The sequence below is a fragment of the Caretta caretta genome, chromosome 4 (genome assembly GCF_965140235.1).
Source record: "Caretta caretta isolate rCarCar2 chromosome 4, rCarCar1.hap1, whole genome shotgun sequence".
NCBI classification, from domain to species: domain Eukaryota; kingdom Metazoa; phylum Chordata; order Testudines; family Cheloniidae; genus Caretta; species Caretta caretta.
This window is the reverse complement of record NC_134209.1, coordinates 68,678,871-68,693,516: the sequence shown is the minus strand read 5'-3', so window position 1 is coordinate 68,693,516 and position 14,646 is coordinate 68,678,871. Positions and strand designations below refer to the sequence as shown.

At 39.2% G+C, this 14,646-nt stretch overlaps 1 protein-coding gene across 3 annotated transcripts in view; it reads left to right on the top strand.

Annotated features, from left to right (window-relative positions):
- Nucleotides 1-14,437, top strand: part of SH3D19 (SH3 domain containing 19) — a 129,482-nt gene extending 115,045 nt beyond the window's left edge. For all 3 annotated transcript variants that reach the window (XM_048847360.2, XM_048847359.2, XM_048847361.2), the window contains 7 exons: nt 309-439; nt 3,977-4,035; nt 7,130-7,317; nt 7,990-8,042; nt 9,787-9,973; nt 11,452-11,549; nt 14,329-14,437. In XM_048847360.2, the coding sequence (XP_048703317.1) occupies nt 309-439; nt 3,977-4,035; nt 7,130-7,317; nt 7,990-8,042; nt 9,787-9,973; nt 11,452-11,549; nt 14,329-14,436 (824 nt within the window). In that variant the 3' untranslated portion in view covers nt 14,437. The remainder of the gene's footprint in view (nt 1-308; nt 440-3,976; nt 4,036-7,129; nt 7,318-7,989; nt 8,043-9,786; nt 9,974-11,451; nt 11,550-14,328) is intronic.
- The last annotated feature ends 209 nt before the right edge of the window (nt 14,438-14,646 follow it).

Genomic DNA, 14,646 nt, shown 5'->3' with positions numbered 1-14,646 from the left:
AACACTGAGGTTTAAAAGGCATGTAGCATTTTGGTTTTTCACAGGAATTTGAAATGTGATACAATTGCAGAGCCCAGGTTGCTAAGTTTGGATCCAAACTTACCCTGAATGTGTGGATGTTCTGATCCATGGTTTTAGCTGAGACCAATTTTGAGTTAAAGCTTACATATCAAACCATATGCCTGTGTTAATAAAGATTTTTAAAAACTGATTCAACTTTTGGGTATGGTGTATATTTAATAAGCTTTTACTTAGAGAAATTCACTTCATTTGACACTGACTGTAACTGAAATGATACTGTCTTACAGAGCATGCTGATGATTTGGACCTCCATTCTGGAGAGACTGTTTATCTTCTGGAGAAAATAGATAACGAGTGGTACAGAGGAAAACTTGAGAATCGCACAGGGATATTTCCTACCAACTTTGTTAAAGTGATTGTATGTAGCCCATTTCCATTGAAATATAGTGTATTCCACTCAGGTTCATGCTCCAGGCCTAATTTACCTTCTCTCCTGTGCATTTTATTCCACTTGTTATCTAGGTAAATTTTGCATCAGTGCACAGAAGAGAGATCAGTTTGTTTGTGTGATATTAGAAATCTACTTAATCTTGCAACTCTGCCCAGCCATTATAGGTATGATTCTCGTGTTAATTTAAAGTCAGGTAAGAGAATCGCAGCTGTTACTTAAGAAATGCTCATAAATCACCCCTGACCAGATTCTGTTCTGTTTCATCTGGGCAAATTCCCATGGGCGTTTCCCTGGTGTTACAGAGCAGATTATTTTAAATAACTACACTTAAGTAAGAAGTCCCATCAAGGATTTGCATTAAATGGATTGAGAGTGTTGGGATGCCTTCAACCCTCCCAAGATGTGCACCCTGACATGGTATGTTGTTGTTGAAGTATGTTTTTAAAATTGCAGCAGACAAGTTTATTTTGGAAAAACAAAAACAAAACCTCTTGAATGACACACATCACCAGTAAAAATGTTCCCAAAAAGAAAACAAATTGGAACCTCTAAAAGGAAGGGTCACTATGTACAATAAGTGTAATCAAACCAGTGGTGAGGAAGTATTGAGGCGATAACACCATGGCTGTTAATTTTTACTGGATAGCCTGATCAATGCAAAGAGACCTGGATAAGGGAATCTGAGAGACAGGACATAACAGACACCATTTTTCTAAGGACTTGTCTACACTTACAGCGCAGAAGCAGCTGGGTCGCTGAAGCAGTAAGTGAAGATCCTACCTATGCCAATGATAGAGCTTCTCCCACCAGCGTAGGTACTCCCCCACCCTGAGAGGTGGCAGCTATGTTGATGGGAGAAGCCCTTCCGTCAACATAGCACTCTGTACACTGGGAGTTAGGGGGTATAATTACATTCCTCAGAGATGTAGTTATACTGACATAAATTTGTAGTGTAGACCAGGGCCTATTGATAGTGGTATAGAAACTTCCACTTCTTTTACGTATCTTTTCAGTCATCTTGGGGGATAGTGCACTGATCAAGGAAGTCAAGAGATCTGGATTCCATTCCCAGCCCTGCCATTGTCTCAATATGTGACCTAGGGCAAGCAATGTCACATTTCTGTGGGCTTGTTTATGTGGATATTAAGGTGTGATTCCAGTTTAGTTAAAATGGTGCCAAAAGCTTTGTGGACGTGGTGATTTTGGTTTCGCTCAAGTCCATTAGGAATCAACTTTAGCTAGTCCAAAATAACCATGTTTATACAGTTGTTTACACTGGTTTAACTAAATTGGGTTAAAATCACACCTTAAGTTACACATGCACAACTTACTTTTGGAATTGCTGCCTGCTACATGAATAATTTTCAATATTAATGTGACGCAGTCATACATAAGAGGCTCTGATTCTGGTTTTTAACCGTTTAGGTTCGTGAATTTTAATATGCTGACTACCATTACTGAATGAAAAATATTGTCATAGTTGGGAATAGTGGGCCTGGGGGGAGGTGGGGAGTGTTACTCCAACACAGGACTAATACGAAGATTTGTTAGGTAAACAGACTGCACCCTTCACCTTCTTCATGTTTCCAAACAAACATTATGTAATTCACAATTTGATTTCTATTGATGGCTAACTTTTAAAACCACTGTTTTAAAACAGAATAAAACTTTGAGTGAACATCATGGGCCAAATTCAGCACTGGTGTAAACATGCACAATCCTGTTTGAAACAAGATTATGTTAACATGAATTAGGTAGCTTTTAATTTGCATCAGTGGGTTCTACTTGGAGCAGGTAGAGAGTACTCTTGATCCTCTAATTTGCACTGGGACCCATATAGACAAGCCCAAAGTCAGTGGAACTGCGCCAGGCCTGCATTTGGCTCACTCTGTCAGAGAATACTGGAAGTGTTAGACATCACACTGTGGGATCCAGTAACTAATAAATAAGGGGAAATGAACCTAGGTACATGTTCCTGAGCTGCTCCCATTTTAAATTTTTCTGTGTACTCAGGAATGATTCTTGCTTACTAATATTTAATTTTGAAATTTTATTTTATTTTTAAAAGTGAATTAAACTCTTAGTGCTAAAAATATTTTCTTTGCAGTTTGGAAATTTTAAAAAATATCTATTGGGAAGAGAGAACACTTTATTAAAAAAGCAGTTAACAGATAATCAGCTCATTGGGGATGTAGGCATTGGCAGGGCTCTTAGGGTCACAGCCTCCTTCACCCTGTATTTTTGGGGTGGTACTAAATGATAAATAATTGGTGCATTCAGTATTGATACAAGGGCCAATTCTCTCTCTGTCTGATAATGTTAAGCTGGATATCAGCATGAGGTCTAGGCATCAAATAATAATACTTAGCATCTATGGTACACTTCAAACATTAACTAATTAGTCCCCATGATGCCCTAGTCAGGTAGCCATTATCCCAAGGTAAAGCATGGCCCAATCCAGCACCCACAGATGTTCAATGAAAAGACTCCCATTGATTAGTGAGGGAGTTGGGTCAGGCCCTCAGTGAGTAGTGAGAGAGCCAGGACTACAAACAAGGTCTTTAGACTCCCACTCTTATGTTTAATCCACTAAGCTGTGGTGCATATTTTGCAGCACTCTTGTGTGATAAGAGATCAGATGATGACTGTGATGATATTTTTAAATAAAAACTTAAAACCATATATATCCAGGGTCCCTTGGTTAGTGCACAGCCTATAGCTCCAAATGTGATAAGGAAGAGGGCTTTTGGTGACACTTAACCTCTTTATACATTCCGTCTTTGCATGCAGACCAAAGTACAATTTGAGACGTGTTTGTTTGGGGTACAGATAGTAAAATCTGGACTATCAAAGCCGGGAATGGATATTTCTAAACAGTAATCTTGATAATTTTGAATTGCTCTAGTAGATAATAGATTACAATATCAATTATGAGCCTGGAGCCAAAAGCAACTGTGTGTAGTAGTATCCAATTCCATTTTCTGCCAGTGAACAAAGAGGCAGACAACAAAGAGGACTGTTGCTATTAAAACACAGTTATTAATGTAAATTATGAAAAGTTGTTGTTTGTTTCCATAATGTTGAATAGCAATGATGATGGGTCATTGGCATCAAAGAGTTAGTGATTATATTAAAACAGCCCCCTTCCCCCATGTAGCCAATGATCGGACCATTCCAATGATTATGTAGTGCCATGTAAATAGGGTGACCAGATAGCAAGTGTGAAAAATCGGGACAGGGGGTGAGGGGTAATACATGCCTGTATAAGACAAAGGCACCTATATTGGACAAGTCCCCAAATATCGGGACTGTCTCTATAAAATCAGGACATCTGCTCACCCTATGTGTGGCATCTGCAGCTGAAACTGCAATGTAATTGACTAATTTGAATGGAGACGATTCTAATTTTGACATTAAATATGCTCAATTTATGCCACTGTAATTTTAAGATTGAGTGTGTATTGTTTTTTGTTTTGTTTTGTTTTGTGGTCTTCTCATTATTAGATTGATGTTCCAGAGGAAGAGAACAGGAAAAAAGTATTGTTTTCATCAACATGTATTAAGTGAGTTTCATACACATTATTGCTCTCTTGTTCATCTTGACATATATGAAAAACAAATAAGCGGAAGGATTATGTTTACTTTAGATTTACAGAGGCATTAGCGTTAATTTAGTCTAACTCTGATGCACCAATATTTTAGTTTATGCTGTTTAATTTTTGCAAACTAGGAATATTTGAATAAGAATCTTTCCATTTTTTGTCTCATTCATATGAAATTAAGCTCTAATTACTGTAAAAGACTCAAAACAATGCAGTTTTATTTTTGGCAGGAATATAAATAACACTGAACTTCATGGATTTAAGAAACGGCAGATGACATTGACTTTGAAATAAATCTTTTTTGAAATCTGCTTTTTTGAGATACTGAGAATAGCTACTTGTAGCGCTTGATGCTGAGAAGGTCTGTGCACCTACCATTCCCATTAATTGTACATGCTCAGCACCTCACATGACCAGGCATGAAAATTGTTATAGACTTATTTTAATACGGAAAGACTACGAGAGGCAGTATCTTTCCTGGTTCAAATGGATACAACTTGATTTCAGTTGCATTCCATAGTGTCATTTTTGGACAGTGCTAGTTTGTTGACTTACATGATTGTTCACTTGCAAAGTGGAAAGCAAAATGAAGCAGAGGTGGGTTACACAAAACAGTCTGAGCCTTTCCCTTAAAGGTAAAGTTAAAAATAATGTTTTATTTTCAAATTAATAGTAGAACTATTCAAACTTTTCTGGTAGCTATGACAGCCACTATAAAAGATCAACAGTAGCAGTCTGATTTTAAAAGCCCCTCTGTATCACCCTCTTTAAAAAAAAAAAAAAAAAAAAAGTAAATTTTAGTGAAATAAACTGGAAAATTTAGAATTGTAAAGAAGGGTGACCAATATGTGATCAGAGTTCAAATGGTATCACAGAAAGAGGTGGGGAGTGGGTGGGAATTCCTCTTAACACCTGTGAACTGTGAGTTTCTGTGTTACCCCTCTCAGCCTCAGCATAGCAGCAGCAAAGTTCCCACTTGCTATGTGTCACCTCTCTGACACACTGGCTTGTCTGCCTTGCCAGCGAACTTTTTAGGACTCTGCCAGTCCAAACCCTGTCTCGATGGTAACAATCAGTGAACCCCATTCCCAAGTTCCTCAGAGACGTCTTTCCGCAACACTCACAAAAACAAGTTAACTGGTCCTTTAACAAGACAGTACACAAGGCTTATTACCTTCACTGGGGTTAACCAACAGTCTGTTTCAATCACAGTGTTGAGCTGGTTTATGGTATAAGTAAAACAGGTTTGTTAACAAAAGGACACAGGTTTAAGTGATACCAAGTATAAGGAATCAGGGTAGAAATGGTTACAAACAAACAAAGTAAAAATATACTTCTAAGCCTAAAACAACTTAACATACTAGTGTCTTTTTTCTTCAAAGCGGTTTTTCTCACCATAGTCTTTCTTCCTGCATGGCTGGCTAGACCTTTAGCTAGGACCCAACACATGGAGCTGAAAGCGCTTGGTTTCTTGATTCCTATGGTAAAGGATAACTCAGGTGTTCACTTCCCTCCTCTTTATAGTCCAGTAAACCTTTGAAATGTATTCTTTTGAAATGTATCCTCAGATAAAGTTCCTTTCCCCTTCTGGGTGTGGACACCATGCTATCTGGTGTAGATTCTGCGCTGGTTCCTCCCTTGCTGGTGATTTTTACAACGTAAATTATCCCATCCTGCAACCTCTGATATAAGTGACTAGCCCATTGAATTTGGCCACACCTGATCTGAGATGCTGGCCTCTTTCCTTTTGTCGGTAGAAAACCTGTTTTTGAAAACTCTCTGACATCCCTGGTTTAAACACATTTTAGTCACATATTTCCAGCACATCTATACAGTTCTTTGTGGGTTAACCATACGTTCATTGAGCAAGAATATTAATGATCAGTGAGTTATTAGTTTTCCAGTGATATATTACATGCCACCTTTTGGGAAAATAGCATGACAACAGAGTGCCATCTGGCATTGACGGGGCTCTTAGGATCACAGCCTCCTTCACCCTGTATTTTTGGGGTGGTACTAAATGATAAATAATTGGTGCATTCAGTGATTTAAATATTGCTACACAGCAACTTTATGTTCCAGTTAAATGAAAAAAATTGAATTCAGCTGTGTAGTATCCTGCTGTAAATTGTGAAGCTGTCAGAGGCGTTGATTTTTTTCCCCTAGATTAAGAGTTTATATTTTCTGAAATCCACCATGGAAAAATAAAGCTTGTCCCAATAGAGGAAAATTGTTTTCTCTGATACAAAGCATCATGCTGCATTTTCAAGGTTTTGGGGGGCAGGGGTATGTGAAGCTAGCATTTCACGGTGGCTTATCTATCAAACAGACTAAATAAAAATGTGATTGCAGCTATTGCTGATGTCTCTCTCTTCCTCTTCCCTCCCACCCCCCCCCCCCCCCCGAAGATGGACTACAGGCTGTCCAGCTAGAAAAAAATATTTTAAAAGCCTATGTTTCTCAGTTTTTTGTTTTTTAATGTGTCTTCAGCTGAATAAGACAGCATTACTTTTCCTTCTTTGTGTATTTCTTAACTTGGAAATATTCAATGGGCCAGCTTCTAAACCGTGCAAAACATGAGTTCACAGGGGCAGGGTGGCTTCAAGTCACCTTTCCAAACCCCTGATCCTGGGCAGGCCAGCCAGGAAAACAGACCTGATGCAATTTAAAGTAGCTCTCCAAGACCACGGTGCCAGCTAGGGATCAGCCACAGCACTGCACACGCTGCCTCACTCCCTCCCACTCCTAGTGTCCTACAGCCTGCTACTCACCATCCCTGACATACACCCTACTGAGAGGCGGGGACTAGATATTAGAGAGCTAGGCCTGAGGCTAGTTTGTACCCCTTTAAGGCAGCTTTCTGCCTGCTTTGTGCTAAGTACAACCTTTAGGCCCCCATTTTTATCCATTTTGGCCAGAAAGATATAAATATGGTGGTTTTTGCTTCATGCTAACTATTGTGGATATCCTATGCCATTTGTTTTGGCTATGTAGTGCCCAAGACAAGAAATGCAATGACAATGTGAAGCCAACTCATTCTTTTGTGTTTGTGCAGGGGCCCGAGATGCATAGCTCGGTTTGAATATATTGGAGACCAGAAAGATGAGCTAAGTTTTTCAGAAGGTGAAATTATTCTTCTTAAGGAATATATAAATGAAGAATGGGCCAGTGGAGAGCTGAAAGGCACATCTGGAATTTTCCCCTTGAACTTTGTGGAAATTATTGAAGATCTGCCTGGATTAGGTACAATATATCAGCACTCTCTAAGTATGTAACCTGGAATAGAGCCACAGTGTATAACAATTAGTATTGCATGTAGGCAGTATGACATAATGTATGAGTTGGAAAGAAAAATGCACTTTATTTATAAGGACTAGAAAAAATGAGGAAAGGGATTAGTGAAGAAGAGACAAAAATGAAAGAGGACAAACAAGTGAAAATTAAAAGGAAAATTAGCCTTTTGAAGAGAAGCCAGATCTTGAATACAGTAAAAGCTGTGTTATCTGTCACTTTACCAGCTGGGAAGCTCTATGAACCAGCATTTTTTATCTTCATCGGCAGTCCGGTTGGCATGGGGCTGGTAGGCTCCCTACCTGGCTCTGCATGGCTCCACGGAAGCAGCAACATGTCCCTGCCGCTCCTAGGCAGAGGAATGGTCACGAGGAGTTTGGAGTGCGGGAGGGGGTGCGAGGTTGGGTTTTGTGGGGCTCCTCCATCTTAGTTAACCGGAATTTTTCACTAACCGGCACCCCCAATACCTCCAGCATGCTGGGTAAAAAAGCTTTGAGTGTAATTTGGTATCGCAAAATGCTGTTCTTGATTTTGACTTCTTCTCCAACATGTTGAACTCACATCACCAGTGAAATTACGAAGAGCAAGAGCAAATATTTGAACTGTTTATACTTTATTATGTAGGTGTAGGAGCACCACTAACGAACAAGAGGGAGAGTTCTGCTTGTCTTTCTCAGGTAGGTTATTGGAATTCAATAGACTGAAGCCAAATTAACATGAGGTAAATTGCATAAGGTAAATTTTCATAGTGATGCACAGGCAGATCAGTTGCACAATTTTTATCGAAATTAGTAGGGATTATTAAGCATTTTATTCTCAGTGCTTTGTATAAATTACTCACAGAAACCTAAATTACAATTTATCTCAATTGATGAAGTGATTGGTAGTAGGAAGTCATCAGACATCGTTCCTACTCTTATTTCCTTTGTTTTGGTAATTTCTATTGTTCAGTCTATTGTGATTTGTTGAGCTACTGTAGTTTAGTTTAGTCTGCTTTTAATTTGTAATGGGCATTAGATAGTGTCTTTTGTTTTTGTTATCCTGCCATTAAATATGTTAAAAGGGGAGGCAGACAGTATGAGACAGGAGTAACGCACGTGAAAGTTTCTCAGATTGGATGATCATTGAAATGTTATTCTAATCTACAACTGTTTAGAGTATAATGGTTAACACAGGGGTGTCAGATTCATTTGTGGGAAAGGATTAATTCCTTGCTTATTTAAGGTCTGTCGGCCTGGTTATAAATTCAGGACTCTGTGCCCCACAATGCACTGTGGAATACCTACGGCTTTCAGCAGTAGTTTGGACAGCAATAGGGGGAGCATATGGGCTGTATGTAATATCTAAAGTTATCTCTTACTGGTTCAGTGCCTTCCTGTAACATTCATCACTCAGTAAGAAAGTCGGCTGCTATTCCTTCCCTTTGTTTATCTTCTTTCCCTGCCTTTGTGAGTCTTCTCTGTTCTTTCTTCCACATTTCCTTCCCTATAGCAACTCCCAGTTCCCAACCCAGTGGACTCTACTTCCATTTATCCCCTAGATGAAAAAAAATTATTAGTGATTACATAGCTAATGGTGGGAGGAAAGTTTCATCATTGGGCTTTGAAGATGACACTTCAATCAGATTAATATGGGATAGAGCAGTCTGCGCTGAATCAATTACATACTGTTCCCATTTGGAAAGTTTTAGCCCTCATAGCTGCTGAGAGAATTTATTTAATTTATGAAAACTTAGATTACGGACAGTCTGAATATGCCAGGCAGGTCCTATCAATACATTATACAAGCCATACATTTCACAACCCTGGGTTAAAATAAAAGAGTAGGGGTTAGGGAGATCATGAGGTTTAAATTCAGTTGAACCAGTGGTTGTGTGACTTTGATACAAATCACCCCTTCACTTTCCTCGGTTCCTGTTCATTCAGCAGAGCCTCCTTGAAAACGAGCTTCTGTGGCACTTTCCTGAGTTAATAAGAAGTGACCTGGGGAACAAAACAACAGTATTTTCAAAATCTCCTTGTCAGGCCTCTAAGAGAGATCTAACAGGGAGAAATTACAGAAGCAAAACATGCACACACAAAAGATCATATTTAAAATTTGCTTGACTCTCGTCCTTTCAAAGCACGGGGCCAAGAAAAGGATTGTGCACCTCTACAAGCACCGTAAACCAAACCTGTGGATTCACGATCTCCTCTGTACACTTTGCAAGTCAGGATTGTTATAAAACTCCCCGCCCCGCCCCCCTCAATACTCTGATCTGTGTTAAACCAATTAAGCAAATATAACATTATGAAAAAAAAAACAGATAGTATTCATGCAGGTTACCCTCCCTGTCTAAATCTCTTGCTCCATCCAAGTCTCTGTTTTAAAATAAACTTGACATTTCCTGCAAACAGGTCTTGTGTTCGTTTACTTTGACAGACTGATAGATGTTCTGGAGAGTGGTGTGAAGCGCTTCATGATTTTACAGCAGAAACGAATGAAGACTTATCCTTTAAAAAGGGAGACAGCATCCAGATATTGGAGCATGTGGACTCAGAGTGGTGCAGAGGGAGACTGAATGATAGCGAAGGCATTTTCCCAGCAGTGTTTGTTCAGACATGCTCTGGTACAGTATTTCTAGTGGAAGACAAATTCTCATTTCTTAACCCACATCCCTGGTAACAAACACACTTATCTGAAGTGCTCATAATGATGACTGGTGTTCTGGTTCCTAGGGTGATGTAATTAGCTAGGTATAATATCTGTAACACTAAGCAATACTACAGTGACGTGCCATTGCCTAGAAATCAAACTAGACCTTGAACCAAAATTTTCCAAATAATGGCTCAGAGCCAATCACTACAGCTGAAGAGATACCATTAGAGATGAAAACTTTGTTCTAATTTAGTTTGCATTTGAAGCTGATCTTCATATCAGTAAACAAGGTCCAGGTTAAATTAGTGCTTGGAATGTTTAACGTTCCCTGTACTCTAAAGTAATACTAACATCTGAGAGGAAAGCCAGGTTAGTTCTGGCCTGGGCTTTATCACTACAGTAAAACCATTGTCTTCAAATTAAATCTAGAGTTACAGCTGTCCAGTGTTGTAGCCTTCAGTGGGGTTTCACAGGTGTAACTGAAGGCAGTGGGCCAGGTTGGCAGCTGGTGTGAATCAGTGTAACTCCACTGAAGATTTGGCCCATAATTTGTGGACAGTAGGGTTGCATTGATGGCCCTGTCCAAAAAACTAACTTACTCTATTCTGTTTAATTGAAGAAACATGAGCAAGAAACCAGTCTAGTTCACTCTCTAAGAATGGAGTTAGTTCTCTATGGCTAACAGTAGCCAAAAGCAGTAAAATTTTAGTTTTTTTTCACTCAAATACCTATGACTCAGAATATACAGAAAGTAAGGTGGCTTTACGTAGTCAGTTTCAGAGTTTCATACTGTTACCTACTACTCCATTATTATATACATTACATCAGGGTAGTCAATTATTTTTTGTCAAGGTCCAGGCTCCAGAAAAAATAAAAAAACAACAATTATCATAATAAAAAGTTTTCAGGGTCCATTCAAAAGCATCTGGAAGTCCAGATTTGGCCTGCAGTCCACCTATTAAATATCCCTGCATTACATTTTAAACCAACTGAGGTTCCAGTTAGGAAGAGGAAAGTCCAACTCCTCCCTGTAACACTCCAGTTAATGAGAAGGGTTGGGTAGGTAAGCAGTGGGACAAGCTCTTGACTCAATCTCTGAAATCCCCTTCCTATGAAATGAACTCATTTCTAGTGCAGAGGGAACAATCTGCCTGAATGAATATCAACAGCAGATTTCAAGTGAAAGACGTTTAGTTTCTATAGTGGTAGAAGTTCATTTCTCATTATGATTACTTTATTATATTATTGTGACCCATTTAGTTAACCCAAAATGGAGGATTTATTGCAGTTGTGTTCCACACTATGTACTAATAATGCATTATTTGTGAATGTAGGGAGAGAGAATCCAAGCACTGAAAAGTTTCTTCTTCTTGTGGAATTCTCTTTAAAATAAAAAATTTTGTAAACAAATATTTTGTAATCAACTTGTGTGTTGTCAATGTTCTACAGCTGGGGTAAAGACAGCACAGTCTCCAGGATGGAGGAAAGGAAAAGCCAAGGCTTTGTATGACTTCCAGGGAGAGAATGAGGATGAGCTGTCCTTCAAGGTAAATATCTTAGTCATTGCTTTAGCTCACAAACCTCTAAAGAGTTAGGGCAGCACAATATTGAGAAAACAGATTGTATGGAGCAGACCAATTGAGCTGGACCTCATCTACATTAGAACACACAGCTAGAAAAGGTAAAAAACTTTTACTACCCTGGAAATAAGGCCAAATCCTGGAACAGAGTGGGGGAGTGAAAGGGGCACAAAAATGGCATAACACCCACCTTTGAGATCTGCTGCCCGGTGTCAGTCCAGTTCCATGGCATAAATTAGAGCAGGTTATCAACCAGCCCGAAGGGGTTGAAACAACAGCTCTATGAATCCATGAAGGATAGGGAAGCCCCATCCATGCCAGCAATGGTAGCAGTAGGGTGGTTGGCATAGGAGTGGTTACAATAAATCTATACCACAGGAAGATTCCCTTTGCAGTGAGCTGATCCTCCTTTGGCTGCTTATGTTGATTTTTGGGCCAGAATGTCAGCGTGCTGCACCCCAGGCTGCAGGGCAAGAGTTACCACATTCAGATTTGGAAGTTACAAGGTAAATAAAGTAGCAGTTCATAATAGCCTCATATCAAACATCCTCTCAGCCTCTGTAGTGCTTAGAGCTAGCATTTCCACCTCTGCTAACAGTGCAGATATATTTGTAGCACTAGTATTAGGAAAGCCAACATCCAGGTACTCTTCCCGCTCTTCATCAACATTCCAGTAAGATCACTGGAATATTAGATGAACCTGAGACTCAGCAGCCAAGTGGTTATTTGCTGAAAATGAATCAGTTGTTTCAGGACACTTGCAATACATGGACTGACCACAACGTGTCCAAAGGGAAAAGTTGAAAATCCGCATGCTACAAAATAAGTATTAAGAGCTCATCAGTTTTTTGAAAGGGCTATTTTACAGTACGTTCCAGCAGCATACCTGACATCATGAGGGTGCATCACTTAGTCAAACTAGGATTTGCTCCTGGATCTTTGTCTGTTTACTGGGGATCTTTCCATAAAGTTAACTTTTGGATGAGTATGGTAAATATAAATAGTAGCAACTATCAGAAGTCCCAGATGTTTGTCTGTACCTCTTTTTATGTGGATGCTTTTGTCTTTTCTTACTGTGACTTTAGTCAGGGTACAGCTGTTCTGAAACAAACAAAATATCTTGAATAAAGTCAGATCATAGTTTTACTTTGACAAATAGATCCTGTTACCTTGTCACGCTTCTTCCAAAAAAAAAAAAAAAAGGTAAAATTAAGTTTTCTGACCAGATGCATTCATTTTCAGTTGTATCAAAAATTAGAGATCTGATCAAATAGGGCACCAGACAATTTATCCCACTGTGCCTAGGAAGCAGAAGACAGGATGAAATATTGGAACGGAGCCGTAGTAGCAGCAGCACCGACACCCTACGATGGTGGGCTCTTTAAAATACATTAAGTACAGTGTGTGTGTTGGGTTTCCTGAGAAGTTTGCACAGCACACCATGCAGTTGTGACATAGAAAATCAAGTGACATACTGCTTGCTGGGTATTCAGACAGACTATTTAAAAAAGAAAAGAAAAGGAGGACTTGTGGCACCTTAGAGACTAACAAACGCCACAAGTCCTCCTTTTCTTTTTGCGAATACAGACTAACACGGCTGCTACTCTGAAACCTGTCACTATTTAAAGAGGTAAAGGATGTTAGCAAGAAGCGGTGGGTCTATAGTATATCAGAACCAACGAACCAGATACTGAGGGAACTTGAAACTTAAATTGGCAAGCACTGCATCGACATTCAAAGCAAGATCAGATTAAGAGTAATCTCAAAAATACTACCTTTTACTACTGTGCCTAAAGCAGATCCTATGTGAGCACTTGGGTTTTATGTTCTTGTGAGACTATAGGAGTAGAGTATTCTATATTAAAAGCACTGCACTGGAAGAAAAGGCAAGGCTATGGGAGAATATTTTAGATTAAGCATGGGGCACAACATGATGAAAATAGGAACAAGGAATAGTAGATCAGACAGGTAGTACTAATTCTAGTCCACTTCAGACAACCTGTTAAACTACTCAGACCATTGTGCCCCACTTCTGGTAACCATAATATGAGGAAAACTTCAAGGAGTGAGTGTCAGGGATGGATAACAAGAACAATGGGGGTAAGACACTTAGCTTGTAGCAAAGCGCTGAAAATAATTGTGCTTACTAGAGAAAAAAACAGTTTAAGTAGCTCATCAGCATATACTCTTAAGTAACTGTAACTTTAGGCACCTCAGTCAAAAAAATTTAGATTTTCAAAATCCCTGCTCAGCTGCTATAACCTTGTTTCCTGGCACCTAAGCTTCCAGTGATAAAGTTCATTAGATGCCTAAAAATCCACTGCTAGTCAGGAACACAGCTGCTTCACTCCAGGCACCTTGCTCAAGCCTAAACCCTGGTGGGATCCTCCAATTAGGTATTGCCCCACTTATCTTGCCTAAGGGGCCCAATGTGGTAGACTTGCTCAAAGGCCTGCCTGATTTGGAGCATGAGTTTGAACCTGCATGTCCCATTTCTCAGAACAGACCCCTAACTATGGGATATTCCTAGATAGGTGTCTCCCAAGTGTGTGAAGATGTTTTACTTCATATAAATGTAAAGTTAGTAAAAGATGACAATCCTTTGATTTATATAGAGAAAAATAAAACAATGAAAGTCTTTTGAAGGTGAATTGTTGTTACTTCTTCTCCCTCTAATCCCATATCAACTTCACATATCAAGCTGTATTTGAACAGAAAAGATTAATCATTGCTCATTTTCTTACAGGCAGGTGATATGATAACAGAATTGGAACCTGTAGATGAAGACTGGATGAGTGGAGAAGTACAAGGCAAATCTGGAATATTTCCCAAGAACTTTGTTCGAGTTCTATAGGCATCATAAGGATGGAGTCCAGTTCTGCTTACTAGGCATATGGAAGCAAATGCTTATCTAGCACAAAGGCACATTATATACTTCAGCAAACAAAGAACTACCATCTTTGTTGTCACTTGAGTTAATACTTTGACTATCAAATATGATTTGCACTATTTTCTCTAGAAAGAGAACCACATCATATATAATTATATTAATTTCCTGAAACAT